We start from the raw sequence: 15,031 nt of genomic DNA on the forward strand, positions 1-15,031 counted from the left end.
TAGAAAGGCTTCACTAACTGTTACAAATCAATAACTGAATCTCAACAGCTGCTTCTTGGAGGATGTGGGACAGGGAGGGGAGGAGGTTTTCTGCTTCCAATCTATCCTCCCTCCAGCTGTTTCCCTACCCCTTATGAGTTCCAGATATAAATCTGTGACAGTGATCTTGCTGCTGGAACCCCACAGGGAAAGAAAAAGGGACATGTTCATCGGGGGAAATATCTGGCAGGCAAAAGAGTTCCCCTCTCCACTTCTCTCCCCCATTGCTTCTTTGCTCAAAACCACAGCTTGCTGCTCTCAGAAGTTAAATACTAATCTAATGTTTTTTTTAATCCCTAAAAGGCTGGATTTAAAGAGCCGAAATGTATACCATCTGTGGTAATTCACATTTTCTTCTCTAATGTTCTGTTGTCACATTCAGCCTCCCCAGTCTATGCAAAACCACGCTGTCAAAAGCATCCATCTTTCACATGGGTCAGACCATGTAACATCAATCCTTAAATCACTGCACTCTCTTCCAGTCTGCCCAGTGTAGAGTACACATTCTTTGGCCTTGCCTTCAAAGCACACCATGCCCTTGTCTGCTCCTTATCTCTGTATGTTTATTTCCCAGTACTTAGTCCTGCCTAGGGTTGCCGGGTCCTCTCTGGCCTCCAGAAGGGAAGGGCAGGTAAGGTTGCCAGATCCAGGTTGGGAAACTCCTGGAGATTTAGGGATGGAGCCTGGTGAGGACAGGGGCCTCAGTGGGATAGAGTGCCACAGAGTCCACCCTCCAAAGCATCCCTTTTCTCCAGAGACACTGACCTCTGTCTGGGGCTGTGATGCAATCAGGGGATCCCCAGATCTCACCTGGAGGCTGGCATCCCTGGGCCCCCTCTCTATGTCGTTTGTTCTCCCCCCCTCTCTGCCCCAGGGATCTGAGGATCTCCCTCTTCTTTCAGAAACTTCACCCATTCTCCTTTACTTCTTTTTCTGCCTGAAACTTCCCCCCTGAAATATCTGAATGACGCGCTTCCTCCAAGTCTCAATTCAAAGCTTAAGTTTTGCTGTGAGGCACTGGGCTTACCCTCATAGTTCTCCTCCTCTGTATAGTGAGAAAGGCAGACTATACAGATAATAATAATAATAATAATATTGAAACTAAGGGCTGATTCACATGTTATAAAGGCCATAAAGACTTTTAAGATGCGTTTTGGGAACTCCATGCTTCCCAGATATGTAATGGCCTTATAAGGGTCGGGACCAGTGTTCCCTCTAAGCTGAGTTAGTGTGAGCTAGCTCACAGTTTTTTAGCCTCCAGCTCACTCATTTTTGTCTTAGCTCAGGAAGGAGGGCTCCAGAGCAGACTAATTTGTGCAGTAGCCAAATCGCTCGCCCACAACTTTAATGCCAGTAGCTCACAAAGTAGAATTTTTGCTCACAAGACTCAGCTTAGAGGGAACATTGGTCGGGACCATGGCACACAGGCAGTGGGGGCTTAAACATCCCTCCTGGGCTGTTTTCCTGGTCTGAAACAGCCCTGGGGAGCTGCTGTTTTCCTCACTGGGGAGACTTGCATGTAAGCCATTGTTACACACATCTTGCCTTGTAGGACAAACAGCAGTTCCCCAGGGCCATAGCAAGAACATAGGGTAGGGAGAGGCTTAATCCCCTTCTCCCTGTGTGCCATGGGCCTGATCCAAATCAGACCCATGAATATCTGGGCAGAATGGTACTCCCAGAACGTGTCTGACTGAAAGTCCTCATGGACTTTGTAACATACGAACCAGATGTTAGGAAATCCCACTGCACATCTAATTGAAACTCCTCATAGTGGCTAGGAGGACTTTGTTGCATGTGAATCATCCATAGATGGAACTGAATATTCTGTTTGTTATTCTCCGTGTGCCCTGACCTGGATGGCCCAGGATAGCCCAATCTCATCAGATCTCAGGAGTTAAGCAGGAACAACCATGATTAGTATTTGGATGGGAGACCAACAAGGAATCCTAGGGTTGCTACACAAAGGCAGGCAATGGCAAACCATCTCTGTTCATCTCTTGGTTTGAAAGCACTCTGGGGTCGCCAAGAGTTAGCTGCGACTTGATGGCACTTTCCACCACCAAAGCTCCATGTAGGCTGAGGATGTTGGATAAACAACAATGACAATATCATTTTAGTATTTAGGCTTCAAAACTACCTCATAAATATTGTCAAATTTTATGCTAAGCCATAGGATATAGTTGGTTTTTCTCGCCATTTTCACAAGACTTTAAAACGCCAATTACAATACTGACATATTTCATTCATCTCAGTTTTAATTTGCCTTTTATAACATTAGAAGAAGAAAGGCAAGAATACAATGACATTATTAATTTTTCTCACATCAGGCAATTTCATGATGAAGTCATAGGCATTGGCTTCTTTGACAGCTTTTTCGATCTCTTCCATAGTGACATTTTCCCGTCCATATCGTATGTTTTCTGCAATTGTGGTAGCAAACAAAACAGGCTCCTGATTCACTACACCTATAATCTCCCTGAGATACCTTAAATTCAGAGTCTTAATATCCTGTCCATCAATAGTAACCTAAAATGAAACAAAAAACAAACAGTAGAGTTTTAATGAATATTCAAAAAATGTACTGGTAAGCTATTGGGATAGGAAACTGGGAACTAAAAGTTAAAGGGGGATCAGGAGTGTAGAACACAACTGATTAAACATTATATAAGACAGGAGGAACATCTAGGTAGAATGGGGGAAGGGAGAATGGAAAGAGAGGTTGGGGAATAGGATTCAGGCCAGATATTGGTTTATGGCATTGGTGTGTGATGGATTGGATCTAGGGCTCACATGTCTACTCCTCTTTCGCTCTGCTAAATGTAATATTTCATTCAGTTGAGATATGCTTTCATCTGCACAAATCCACTATCCACTTCCAATGTCTAAATATCCTTCACATCAAATTTGGAAAATAACATAGGTCCTGAGGAATCAAGCTTTTGTCAGGTTTTGGGATGGGCACAAACCAGGAAAATGTGGTTCATTTTGGTTTGTAGTTCATGCTGTGCCCTGTTCATGAGCCATGAACAAACATGAACTTTTAAAGCTAAACAAATTGGTTCCATTTGTGAGGTTCATGATGTTACAGAATGCCCCCGGGTGTGCTAGATTTTGCAGGGGATCTCCAGCTGACTCACCTCTACCTGCTTTCCAAGTTTGATGAGGATTGGATTTATGGGATCCAGGTTATGGCCCCCCAAAGAAGGTGCCCACATCCTTTATTGCTTCCAAATTGGGGGGGGGGCAGCAAAATAAGCAAGGGCAACAGAAGCCCAGCAGAACAGAATCAAAGTTCCAGAGATTCTTTGCAGTAGAAACTGAAGGTGAAGGGGCATTTTGCAAGCCCAGCAGAACCAGTGCAATGTGCCTGGCAGAACGAGTGCCACTGTGGCAGTGCAAACCCAACAGGACTAATGTCAAATCAGAGAATCTCTGCAGTAGAAACTGAAGATGGGGGGCATTTTTGCAAGCCCAGTAGAATCAGTGCTATGTATTAGTGCCCAGCAGAATCCAGTGCCATTGTGGCAATGCCAGTGTACTGACTAGCAGACTTGGAGTATCAGGTATGAGAAATCAGGCAAGGCAAAGTTATTCAGTCTAAAGGTCAGGGTTCCAGAAAAATCAGGCAAGGCAGAGTTGGTGGTTGAGTGTCTATTGTATGTGTTGCATCAATGCCTAACAGCCTCCCTTGACTGGTTTTTATAGCCATATGCTTAAGGGTCATGCTTGCAGCCAGCTGCTCAGGAATAATGCAACTACTCATCTTTGCTATCAGCAAGCAGCTGGCACTGAGCCAGGAGGCATGCACTTTGTCATCTCTCCTGTAGCTCTGTTCTTAGCCTCCATCTGTGGTGCTCTAAGGGTGTGGTTGATACCTGTTGAGTTGAATCAGGGCTGGAGGGTGTCAGTGGCTCTGCACCAGCTGCTGACTGTGAATCCTGACAAGTCTGCAGCTCACCTTTCTGCTTGCCAGCTTCTGCTGTCTCAGAGCTGGCTGCACGGGGCTTCTCTTCTCCTGAGGAGTCCTCGCTATCACTGAGCCCTGGCTGACTCATGACAGCCAGCTCAGCAGTCTAGCACAGAATCACACTCCAAGCAAGGGTGTGTGTGGAAGCCCAGCAGTACCAGTGCCAACGTGGCAATGCCAGCTTAACCAGACTGATGTCAAGCACAAAATCACAATCCAAGCAGGTGTGTGGGATGGTTGGAAGCCAGCAGAACCAGCACAATGTACTAGTGCCCAGCAGAACCCAGTGTCAATGTGGAAATGCCAGCTCAATCACAATCCAAGCAAAGGGGGCATTTTTGCAAGCCCAGCAGAACCAGTACAATGCACAGAGTGCCCAGTGATAACACTGCAATCACAGAATGCCCAGCAGAGCTCAGTGACACTAGCACTGCAAGTTTAAAAGAACTGGTCTCAAAGCACAGAGTCACAAATCCAAGTGGGAAGGGTTTGCAAGCTCTGTACAAGAAAATCGGAAGTGAACACAAAGGAACCCCTGCAAAGTGGGGGGGGGGTCCTCTCGAAACTGACATGACTAGTTTGAAACTGACAACAGTGTTTCCAAGGCTAGAGAATTCTACATATACACCAGTTGCTTTTGTTTGAGTGGACACAGTCTGTCTGGAAACATATCCATTCATGAATGGGCATGAACCCATTCATGAAAGTTTGTGCCAGTTGACCTGCCATGAACTTCAGTTCATGATGCACGAACTGGCCAAAATTCATTACAAACTTTCATTCGTGAGCCAGTTCATGCCCACCCATAGTCAGGTTGTCATACTTTATCAACCACCAATGTCTGCTGGGGAGATAAGCCTGGTCCATCTATCATGCTGAGTGCTGTCTGCAGATGGCACAGGTGTTCAGTCAGTTACAGTCCTTTTGCCTTCTGCATTCTGTAGCTCGCCTGTTTATACTTCCCTAATTGTGTGTGTGTATAGAATAAACAGCAAAATTAGAGAGCTGTAAGGATTTTGAGAAAGAAATATATGAAGGACAGAGAGAATTCTGCCAAGGTAGAAAGGATAAGAAGCAGGCTGTCCTTTACCTAATGGAAAATGAGGGGGACTCAGCAAGCAGTGTTTGAAAGTCCTGCATTGGTGCACTGAAGTGGGTCATGGGAAATTAAGAGCATGCAAGTGGGCATGGATCCAGAAGGAAGGAGGGCTCGTACCACCTTCCTCTTCCTGACTTTCTGCAGTTTCACTTGAGAGCTTGGAGCATGAATATACCTCTGTGGGCCTCTACATGAGTTTCATTAAAGCCAACTAACATTCAGGAGCAATTCCAAAAGGAAAAAAAAATTCTTAGGCTGTAGCCAGACTACATAATCCACTTTCAATTCACACAGTAAAAATCCAGTTGAAAAGTGCACTGAAAGTGGACTATTTCGTGTGTGTGACCACAGCCTCAGAGTTATGTACACTGAGTACTTCATGGCTAAAAGATTATATATGCATTGTACATCTCAGTTTTTAATAATTTACCCATAGTCTTACATTTCAAGTTACAGCTGTCATACCAATGTCAAGCACAGAAGAACTTCCATGAGCATGTAGACTGAATCAAGCAGCTTACCATGCCTTCTAGAGGATCATAAAATCTCTGTATCAGCTGGACGGTTGTACTTTTTCCACAACCACTGCTGCCTACCAGAGCTACTGTCTGGCCACTATTAACGTTCAGATTCAAGTATTTTAATACCTGAGTGAGAAAATGGAAAAACACAATTATTTACTATACTTATGATAGGTAAAGGTAAAGGTTCCCTTGCTTAAAAGCCAGTCAAATCCGACTCTAGGGTTGCTGTGCTCATCTCCGTTTCAAAGCCGAAGAGCCAGCGCTGTCCGAAGACATTTCCGTGGTCATGTGGCCGGCATGACTAAACCCCAAGGCGCACGGAACGCTGTTACCTTCCCACTGAAGTGGTACCTATTTATCTACTTGCAATTTCTTGCTTTCGAACTGCTAGGTTGGCAGGAGCTGGAACTAGAGACGGGAGCTCACTCCGTCATGCAGCACACTCGGGTCTCGAACGGCTGAACTACTGACCTTCCACGGCCTGCAGTTCACCATCTTAACCACTTGAGCCACAGCAGCTCCACACTTACGATAGACTACTTTGCAAATGTGTTATGGCTTTATATTTTAGAAATATAACTTGAACTTAGATGTAGACAGTTTCAGACATTGCAGACAACCCACAATATATTTGTGAGGTGAACCAGCCTCAGCTTCTCAGGCTCACATACCCCATTTTCTCCAAACCCTTTATGTGTTCTTGGTTTAGGAAATCTTCCATTTCTTTGTGTTGTCTGAATCTGGGTACCTTAGCAAACTGGAGTTCATTTCTTTCTCAATTATTGAGGGGCTAAACTTCAGACGAATCCAGGATAAAATTTCAGATCCCAGGTCCATGGAAAGAGGGAAAGAAATAACTGAAGATTTCCCCTAAAAAGTACAAGTTGCTTACTCTCTAGGGAAAAAATTATCCTGTCCCCTTAACAGAAGTTTAGTGGGATGTTATTTACCTCCATGACACAAAAAGTGTCTGCTGCCCATTTCCACACATTAAGCCTCTATTAAAGGGACAGGACATTTTTCTCCAGGCCTGTTGACAGTCCTTCAAAAAAAGAGGCCTTCAGCTTCCACAGGAAGGGGGAGGAGAAAGGGAGCACTCAAGCCTGACTATTTCAGGCTTATTCTTCTCAAAAGCAAAATTATCTTTTGTTCATGATGTCAGATACAGCCAATATGAACAGCTGAACAGGTCAACTTCTTTCAACAGCCATATCATGTGCAAAGTTAAATTAACATTTCCAATTTTAATTTCATTGATAAGGATAACCACATGTTCTACTGTCTCTATCCATTTAAAATTATGACCATGAGAGACAAGTTAGTTACAATGATATGAATTAAATACAAAATCATCTACAACAACTGTATTGGCGAACACACACACACACAAACTCCAACAACCCTCTTTGAGTTGCCCTGAGACAGCTTTCATTGTACCAGATTAGACTGGAGCACCTATTCCTCCACAGGATTTTGGTCTACCTGTTGCAGTTTTTAAATATAAAAACACACAGAAATGGGGAAACCAACATTTCCTGCAGAATGTCAAAATGTAGAAATAAAATTAAATACAGTTTATGGCATGTGTCAAAAGTTTAATTCTAGAACTATTGCTCACGTTGGTTCATCAGAGCTGTAATCTTCTACACCTTAAGGTCCAATACCGTAGAGCCACAACATCACAATCCTCCAAACTGGATTACTCTGTACTGGCACAAAGAGTACCTTGTACTTCTGCAGATTAATCTAGCATCTTTTGCTTACTGCCCTTTGTACATCAAATATGCCTTGGGCACTTTTAACAGTTACAAACAGTTTAATAGGGGTGGGCACGAACCAGAAAAATGCAGTCCATGCCAATTCATGACCAAACTACACACCAAACAACAAACCAAATCAAACCAGGAGATTCTTTCATGAACTGAACCAGTTCGTGGTTCATGGCCCTGCAAACCCTGGTGGTTAAGATGCTGAACTGCAGACCTGATGGTCGGTAGTTCGGCAGTTTGAGACCCGAGTGCTGCATGATGGAGTGAGCTCCTGTCTCTGGACCCAGCTCCTGCCAACCTAGCAGTTCGAAAGCAAGAAATTGCAAGTAGATAAATAGGTACCACTTTGGTGGGAAGGTAACAGTATTCTGTGCGCCTTGGTGTTTAGTTATGCCGGCCATATGACCACAGAAATGTCTTTAGACAGCACTGGCTCTTCGGCTTGGAAACGGAGATGAGCACTGCATCCATAGATTCTGATTCAAATGGCTTTCGAGCAAGGGAAATCTTTACCTTTACCTAAATGGTATAAACGCCCTCCCCGCAAGATGTCCAGCATTTACACAGTGGATCTCAATTATTGTTCAACCCCTACAGGATATATTCACAAGGTTACTTACAGTTGACCTTTATTACATACCTTAAATATAGTCAGAACTGTGCACTGATTTTTTTTCTTTAATATTTGGGGGGGGATGGGTAGACATGAACAAAGCAGGGAGCCATATTGGTTTTTTTCTTACTGTACCTTGACATCTGGCCTTGATGGATAATTGAAACACTTTAATATTGGGGGGGGGGAGGTGGGTAAACATGAACAAAGCAGGAAGCCATATTGGTTTTCTTCTTACTGTACCTGGACATCTGGCCTTGATGGATAATTGAAACAAACATTCTGGAAACTCAGGTTCCCTTTAATCTTGTCTGGTTTGTAGCCAGTTTCTGAAAAACTATCAATTTGAGGTTCCTATATAAAAAGAAAAATTATACAAAAATCCAACCTGGTTAGTTCACTTGTGCTGCAATTTGAAAGCAAAGCAAACTCTCACTTGCAAAATTCCACTGAAAAGATTCTTCCATATCACAAATGGCACACTTCACACAGTCACACTCAAGCCAGCAGCACTTTCCTGTCCTGGCGTCAGTTTGAGCGGGAATGGAAGTGTTCATTCCCCCTCACTCCAGCTTTTCTGAAAAGAATAAGGCAGGGGTCCCCAACCTTTTTGTGCCTGTGGGATTGTTGGAATTCTGACAAAGGATGGTGGGCACAATCTCCAAATGGCTGCCACAGGAGTTGGGGACAGCCACAAAATGTCAGGAATCAAGGTTATATACAGCTCTAGATACATCTCTAATGGTAACTCTTTAACATTTCAGGTAAAAGCTTTGTTTAACAGGGTTCCTTTTAATCTGCATAGCCAATAGAAGTTCTGCTGGGGAAAAGCCCCACCTAGCCATGCCCACTTTCTAAAAGCATTTGATGGGCACCAGGAAAGGTGTTGGCAGGTGCCATGGGAACCCCAGAATAAGGATTTTCTTACCCTTCTTAGTGCAAAGTTCTGGTGCACATATCTACGCACACCCTTCATTCTCTGTGTAAAGAAGACGAGATGCAGCCAGAAAGAGAAGTGGGTAGGGAACCAAAGTGCCCTCTCACCTCCACACAGGAATGAAGGAAACAAAGCAGAAGGGAGCAAATGCCAGGTCTGTTTAAGGCAATCACTTTTCACCTCTCAACTTCCACTCATCCCTCTTCCTGAAGGCTGGCGTTGGTAGCTTGTTCCCAATTTGCACTCATTGCTTTCTTATTCTCCATTCCAATGACAAATATTGATGACAAACAGCTCTGCACCCCAAAACAAGGCTGAATCACCCCAAATCACACATCCCCAGAACTGTGCCCTGCAAGATGACATACCCTGGTGCCAGGTTTGTACTCCAAGAGCTCCAAAGTGAAGTGCCCCCGGAAATCCTATTGATTTGTCTTGCATGGAAATGCAAACTAATGGAATCTCTGGGGCACACCCATGCACTGAACCAGGCACCAGTATCAGTGCAATCCTAAACAGAGTTACACTCGATTTAAGACAGCAGAGTATGTCATCTTGCAGGGTAACAGTCTCCACAGTCTCAAAATGTGTAATTTTGAGTTGATTCTTATTTGGGGATGGAGAGCAGTTTAAATATTATCAATATCTGTGGTTGGGCTGGAGAATATGGAACCACGATTTGCACATAGGGAACTAGGAAGCATGAGCTAACCTTAGCCACCCGCATTCCACCAGACGTGACTCCCACTCTTAAAAGACACACAGGATCCCACCCACTACATTACCCTTAAAAGTGTACTGTCAATAAAGTGGATCGATCATTTCACGTCAGAGAAAGAAAGTTTGAGCTTCTTCTTACTTGGCCTCTTAGCCAGTTGGTATTGACTCTTAGCTTGCACTGTTATCTTTGTGCATTAAACAACTATTGACTGCAAATTAGATTGAAGCCATTAACAATAAATATAATGGATGGGGTCCAAAGTATTATTTTAATGTGGGCGTGCCCAGTAGGATTTGTGACTCCTTTGCTTTGAACTGCGTTATAAGAAACCACTCGTGAAAGATCCCTTAGTTTCAAACATTGCTTACCATGCTGCATGGAATGCGGGGGCCACTGCCATCTGAGAAGGAAGCTAGCCCAGTGTCTCCTGGGATATGCAGAAGCGGTAGTAATGTTCTTTGGATTCCAGCCAATGGTGATTATAACTTATTATAGCTCTCAGACTTTGTGGCTCTCTGTAATTTCAAGCCATTGCTCTAAAATGGATACTTACATTATCTATAATGTTAAAAACTGCATAAGCGGCTCCTCTTGCAATAGCAAATGCTTCTATGTTTGGGGTAGCCTGGCCAATACTAAATGCTCCAATTAGCACAGCAAAAAAGACCTAAAATGGAAATCATTTTCAAGACAAAAACAAAAACATAGTTATAAATGTTAGCAAAGACTGAGGCCCCGTGTCAAACAACTGCCATGGGGCTAAATTTCAAAAAACAAAAACGGATCTATCAAAGCTCAGAACAAAATCTCAAATGAAAGAAAAATACTCTCTATAATCATAAACTACTCCTCTTATTCTAATTATTTCAAGGCAGCTGTTACAATGGTGGCAATATATAGGTTTTAAAACTGATACTATCAGTAACTAGTGTTATTGTTTGCTGAGATGTCCCTGTTCATAATCCGAATGTGTTCCAACCAAATGAGGTAGGCTTTCCCTAAGAAGGTGAAAGTAAATTCTCGAGAACGCAAATTTTCTATTTTCTATTTCCTTCCTTCCTTCCTTCCTTCCTTCCTTCCTTCCTTCCTTCCTTCCTTCCTTCCTGGGGCAGTCTGACATTCCTCACCAAAGAGCAATTTCCCCCTTATTTTCAGTTATCTATTTTGATAAGAAAAGGAATCCATTTAATCACATGAAACTTGGACCTCTGGGTTTGCATTTTTTTATTCCTTATACAGGGTGATGTAGTTGGCAGATTCTTCAGAAGGTCATGTAGTCTGTCGTACACACACACACACACACACACACAAGTCACTGGAGCCCACTCAGTGTGGGACCCTGGGCAGGCCACAACATTTCACTCCTCTCTCCAAGCTGGTGAAAGGTGGCATTTCCCCAAACATTTATGTGGGCCATAAAGAAGCCACGTGCTATCACAGGATAGAGCCAGATGCCAGCTAGCCAAATGAGCTCCAGTAAAGATCCCTTGAGGTATCCCTGCACTATTTGCATGGAAGATCTTCTGTGCACATAAACTGACCCTTTATTTTTCTTCTGCTTGCATTTTTAATGCATTTTCTTACTTTCTGTTTGGTTGCTGTGTGTTTTTTCGTCACTATCCAATAACCTTCTGTGGTCTTAAACAAGTGAGAAATAGGAAGCCTCCACAGTCAGATCCTATGCTTATTTAAAATAATTCTTCCCCCCAATACATTCAGTGGAGCTTTTCCCAAATAAATGTGGACAAGATTTGCAGCTTGGAAGGCACGGTGATTTCCAGAAATACATAGGATCATGCTGCATGTTCCGGCATGCAGACTGAGAATCACTGGAACCGACAGGGCTTAAGCGCTGTATTCTGCTTCAATATCCAGTTAAGTTAAATGGCATTCATAGCTTCTAGAATTCTCTGGATTGCATTCTTTGGACCTGGACAGCAGATAAAGTTGCCTTTGGTCTATTTTTTTGTTTTTAATACTTGGCCCTGTTTTTTAAAAATGCTTAAATCCCTATTCCCCAGAGCCCCAGAGCCCCTGCATGTTCCGGCATGCAGACTGAGAATCACTGGAACCGACAGGGCTTAAGCGCTGTATTCTGCTTCAATATCCAGTTAAGTTAAATGGCATTCATAGCTTCTAGAATTCTCTGGATTGCATTCTTTGGACCTGGACAGCAGATAAAGTTGCCTTTGGTCTATTTTTTTGTTTTTAATACTTGGCCCTGTTTTTCTTAAAATGCTTAAATCCCTATTCTTCAGGATATTTAGAAAGGAAAAGTAGATGCTAGAAATACTAGAAATGAATATTAAGTTCCAATATCTAAGAAGATAAGCAAAGATGCTCTTTCCAAAACCACATTTTGTACCACTTTCAATTAAAAGGCCACACATTGCTGGGCAGTGCCCGGCAGCTCTATGTCACTTTCCCATGAAAACCTTGAAAGAAGCTTGCTCTGGCAAACACACAGTTGAAAGTTGTGCCATTTCATGGACTCCAGAGTTGTCACAATCACCAGCTCTCCTGGCCCTTGGATCCGATAGGTTTGTACAATGGCTCACAATATTAGGGCAATGAAAATGAGGAAGGTTACCTAGGGAGGAACCTATCAACACCCTTTGCTAGCTTTCTTAAGCCACAACCAACCTTCCTAATTAAGCCAACCTTCCTACTTCTGAAAATCTTGTGAGACTAACAGTGCAATCCAAAGCAGAGTCGCAGCAAAGTCAATGGGTTTAGAAGGGAGTGGCTCTGCTTAGAGAAGTTTTATATGTGTTACTCTTTTATTATATTTTAGTTTCAATATTGACAGGAAAAAATTGTAAACTCAGAGTCCAAACCTTTTTGGAACTCATAACCTTTCATGCTCTGCCAGCACGTAGGCAGGAGTCCTGTGGAGCCTCCCCATAGCACAACATCCAGTTGCTTTTCTGCCATGCATAACAACTTGCGTTAATGTGGACATTGGCACAAGGACCCGATTAACACAATGCTAGGCTGAACAATGGAAGGAAACTAAGGCATGGGCCAAGGGGGCAAGCTGGGACATACTCGGGAATAGCTAGGCTGAAGAAGTAAGTTCAGGTAAGGTGAGAAAAACTGATGATAAACAGACCAGGCAGGTACAATCAGGGAGGGACAAGGCAGGTCGAAAGGTACACCCTCAAAGTGAAACAAAACCAGAGCACCTGAGGCAGCTCTGTGCCTGCTTTGGAGTAGTAGATGCTGGGTGGGAGCTGATACGGATGGCATAGAAAGATACATGCAGCTACGACCCAGTGGCACACAATCTCCCAGGAAAGTCTCCTGGGAGTGGGAATAGTAGTGCTCTTCCCCAGCACCTGCTCATTCCAATGAGGCTTGCTGAGAAGAACTATCTGGACATTCTACCCCTGGATACTTATTATAAGGAGATGACAACTGGATTCTTGTTTTGTTTTCTTTTAACCACAGAGTGGTTAGCAGCGCTAAAGTGGAACTGTTGACCAGATTGCTAGTAGTATGAGTTTTCTTTTCATCTTTACACAGAGTCTGCTGATAGGCTGTAGCCAAGGAGAGCAGGCAAGATGGTACAATCTAAGGAAAGATGATGCAGCTCTAGACTGAAGAGTGATTCCTGACGGCATGGTACTTGACAGATCCACCTAGGGTCAGCCTAGATGTGACAAGATGGGCCATAACATGTCTAATCTCACCATCCCTGCAAAAAGCAGAGTGGGAATGGTCAATTTGTAACCCAAAGCAGAACATCGGGGGGGGGGGAGGAGTGAAACCTTGCTCTGCTGCACCCCATCTCATACACGCCATTTCTATTTCTGCTGGGGCATTTTTAGTATCAGAACTGAGCAAGGAACTTAAAAGCAATAGAGTGTAAATTAGGAGGAGGGGGCAGGTTTTGTTGCTTTCTCACACATGCTCCATCCTTGGTTAGAAATACACACACGTACACATGCACCAGATTTATACACTGTGAACAGGCCATGTGAATAAATGCATAAATAAAAGTTTCTATGTTTACATAAAACACATAGTAAAGTCTTATGACTTTTTGCCTATGCCACTAGCTGAGACAATTCAGATTTACAAATAGGTCAACTCCTTTGAAAGAAAACATCCACGGTTTTGAAATTTCTATCACAGATGCCAACTTCATTTATTTTTCTAAGCATCAGCACAAAATTCGACATCTATGTTAACAAGAAAACTACGCAGCTCGTCACTAATACTTACTGTAAGGACTTTCCCAATACTGTATCCTTCATATAATACCAAGGATGTTCCATACCAGAAAGCCAGGGCATAAGATGCATATATTAAAAAGAAAGCAAATCCCATGGAAATGTTGGCTGTAATAGCCTTCTTGATTCCCAAATTTTTAGCATCTTCTAAATTTTTATGATACCTGAAAGGAAAAGGGTACATTGATTTAAAATAATTGGCACTGGACAGCCAAACGGCCTTCTTTTTTAATTTTGATTTGATTTTTGCTAATAATTATATATTAGCATCCGGCGAAATCAATGTGGAGCCTGGACCATGGCCGGTGGGTGGACTCCCAACCCTGTGTGGGCGTGCTTGGGGGGTTCGGCCGGACTGCCTGGCACACTTGACACCCCTTCACCCATGCTTCGAGCTCACTTCTATTCCCGGCCACCACACGTAACTTCATCCTGATGATCCCCGGGTGGGCCTCATGGAGCGACTTGACTACCTGTTGGCGCAGGGCACTGGGGCGATGACCCTATCCCCCCACAACAAGCACCCCTTGTAAGTCGAGAGTTCAGCCTTCCTGGCAGCGAAGGCTGTGAACGTGGGACTGGCGGTGGTTGGGGGCCACCCCTGCCACACCCAGCCTAAGACCTGGGACAAGACAGGGTCCCTGGACGAGTGGCTGGTGATGTTAGCGGCCTGCAGGGGCTGGTCCGGAAGATTGTCAAAATGGACCACCTGAGCACAAGTGGGGACAGCACCTGCGGCGTCTGCTTGTCGGGTGTGAAGAGGCCAAGGAGGGGGCGATGGTCTGTCACGATGGTGAAGGACCTGCTATATAAGAAGTCGTGGAACGTCTTCACTCCCATGACGATCGCCAGGCCCTCGAGATCGATTTGGGCATAGTTCCGCTCTGCCGATGACAGAGTCCAGGAGTAGTAGGCCATCAGGACTTTGCGGCTGTTGGGAAGTAGGTGCCCTAGCACTGTGCCCACACCGTAGGGAGAAGCGCCGCATGCGAGAATCACTGGCAGGGATTCATTGAAGTGGGCCAACACCGAGTTCAAGATTAACAGCGTCTTGACAGCCTGGAATGCAGCTGCCTGGTGGGGGGCCCATACCCAAGGGGCTTTCTTATCCAACAGCTGGTGCA

At 44.1% G+C, this 15,031-nt stretch overlaps 1 protein-coding gene across 1 annotated transcript in view; it reads right to left on the reverse strand.

The window, feature by feature from the left end:
- LOC107107578 (multidrug resistance protein 1-like) overlaps positions 1–15,031 on the reverse strand; it is a 70,745-nt gene that overhangs the window by 31,452 nt on the left and 24,262 nt on the right. Inside the window, exons 8-12 of the mRNA XM_015407886.1 lie at positions 13,900–14,071; positions 10,226–10,339; positions 8,258–8,368; positions 5,630–5,755; positions 2,365–2,568 (exon numbers count right to left, since the gene is read on the reverse strand). Of these exons, the coding sequence (XP_015263372.1) occupies positions 2,365–2,568; positions 5,630–5,755; positions 8,258–8,368; positions 10,226–10,339; positions 13,900–14,071 (727 nt within the window). The remainder of the gene's footprint in view (positions 1–2,364; positions 2,569–5,629; positions 5,756–8,257; positions 8,369–10,225; positions 10,340–13,899; positions 14,072–15,031) is intronic.

This window comes from Gekko japonicus, unplaced genomic scaffold (genome assembly GCF_001447785.1).
Source record: "Gekko japonicus isolate JY-2015 unplaced genomic scaffold, Gekko_japonicus_V1.1 scaffold4409, whole genome shotgun sequence".
NCBI classification, from domain to species: Eukaryota; Metazoa; Chordata; class Lepidosauria; order Squamata; family Gekkonidae; genus Gekko; species Gekko japonicus.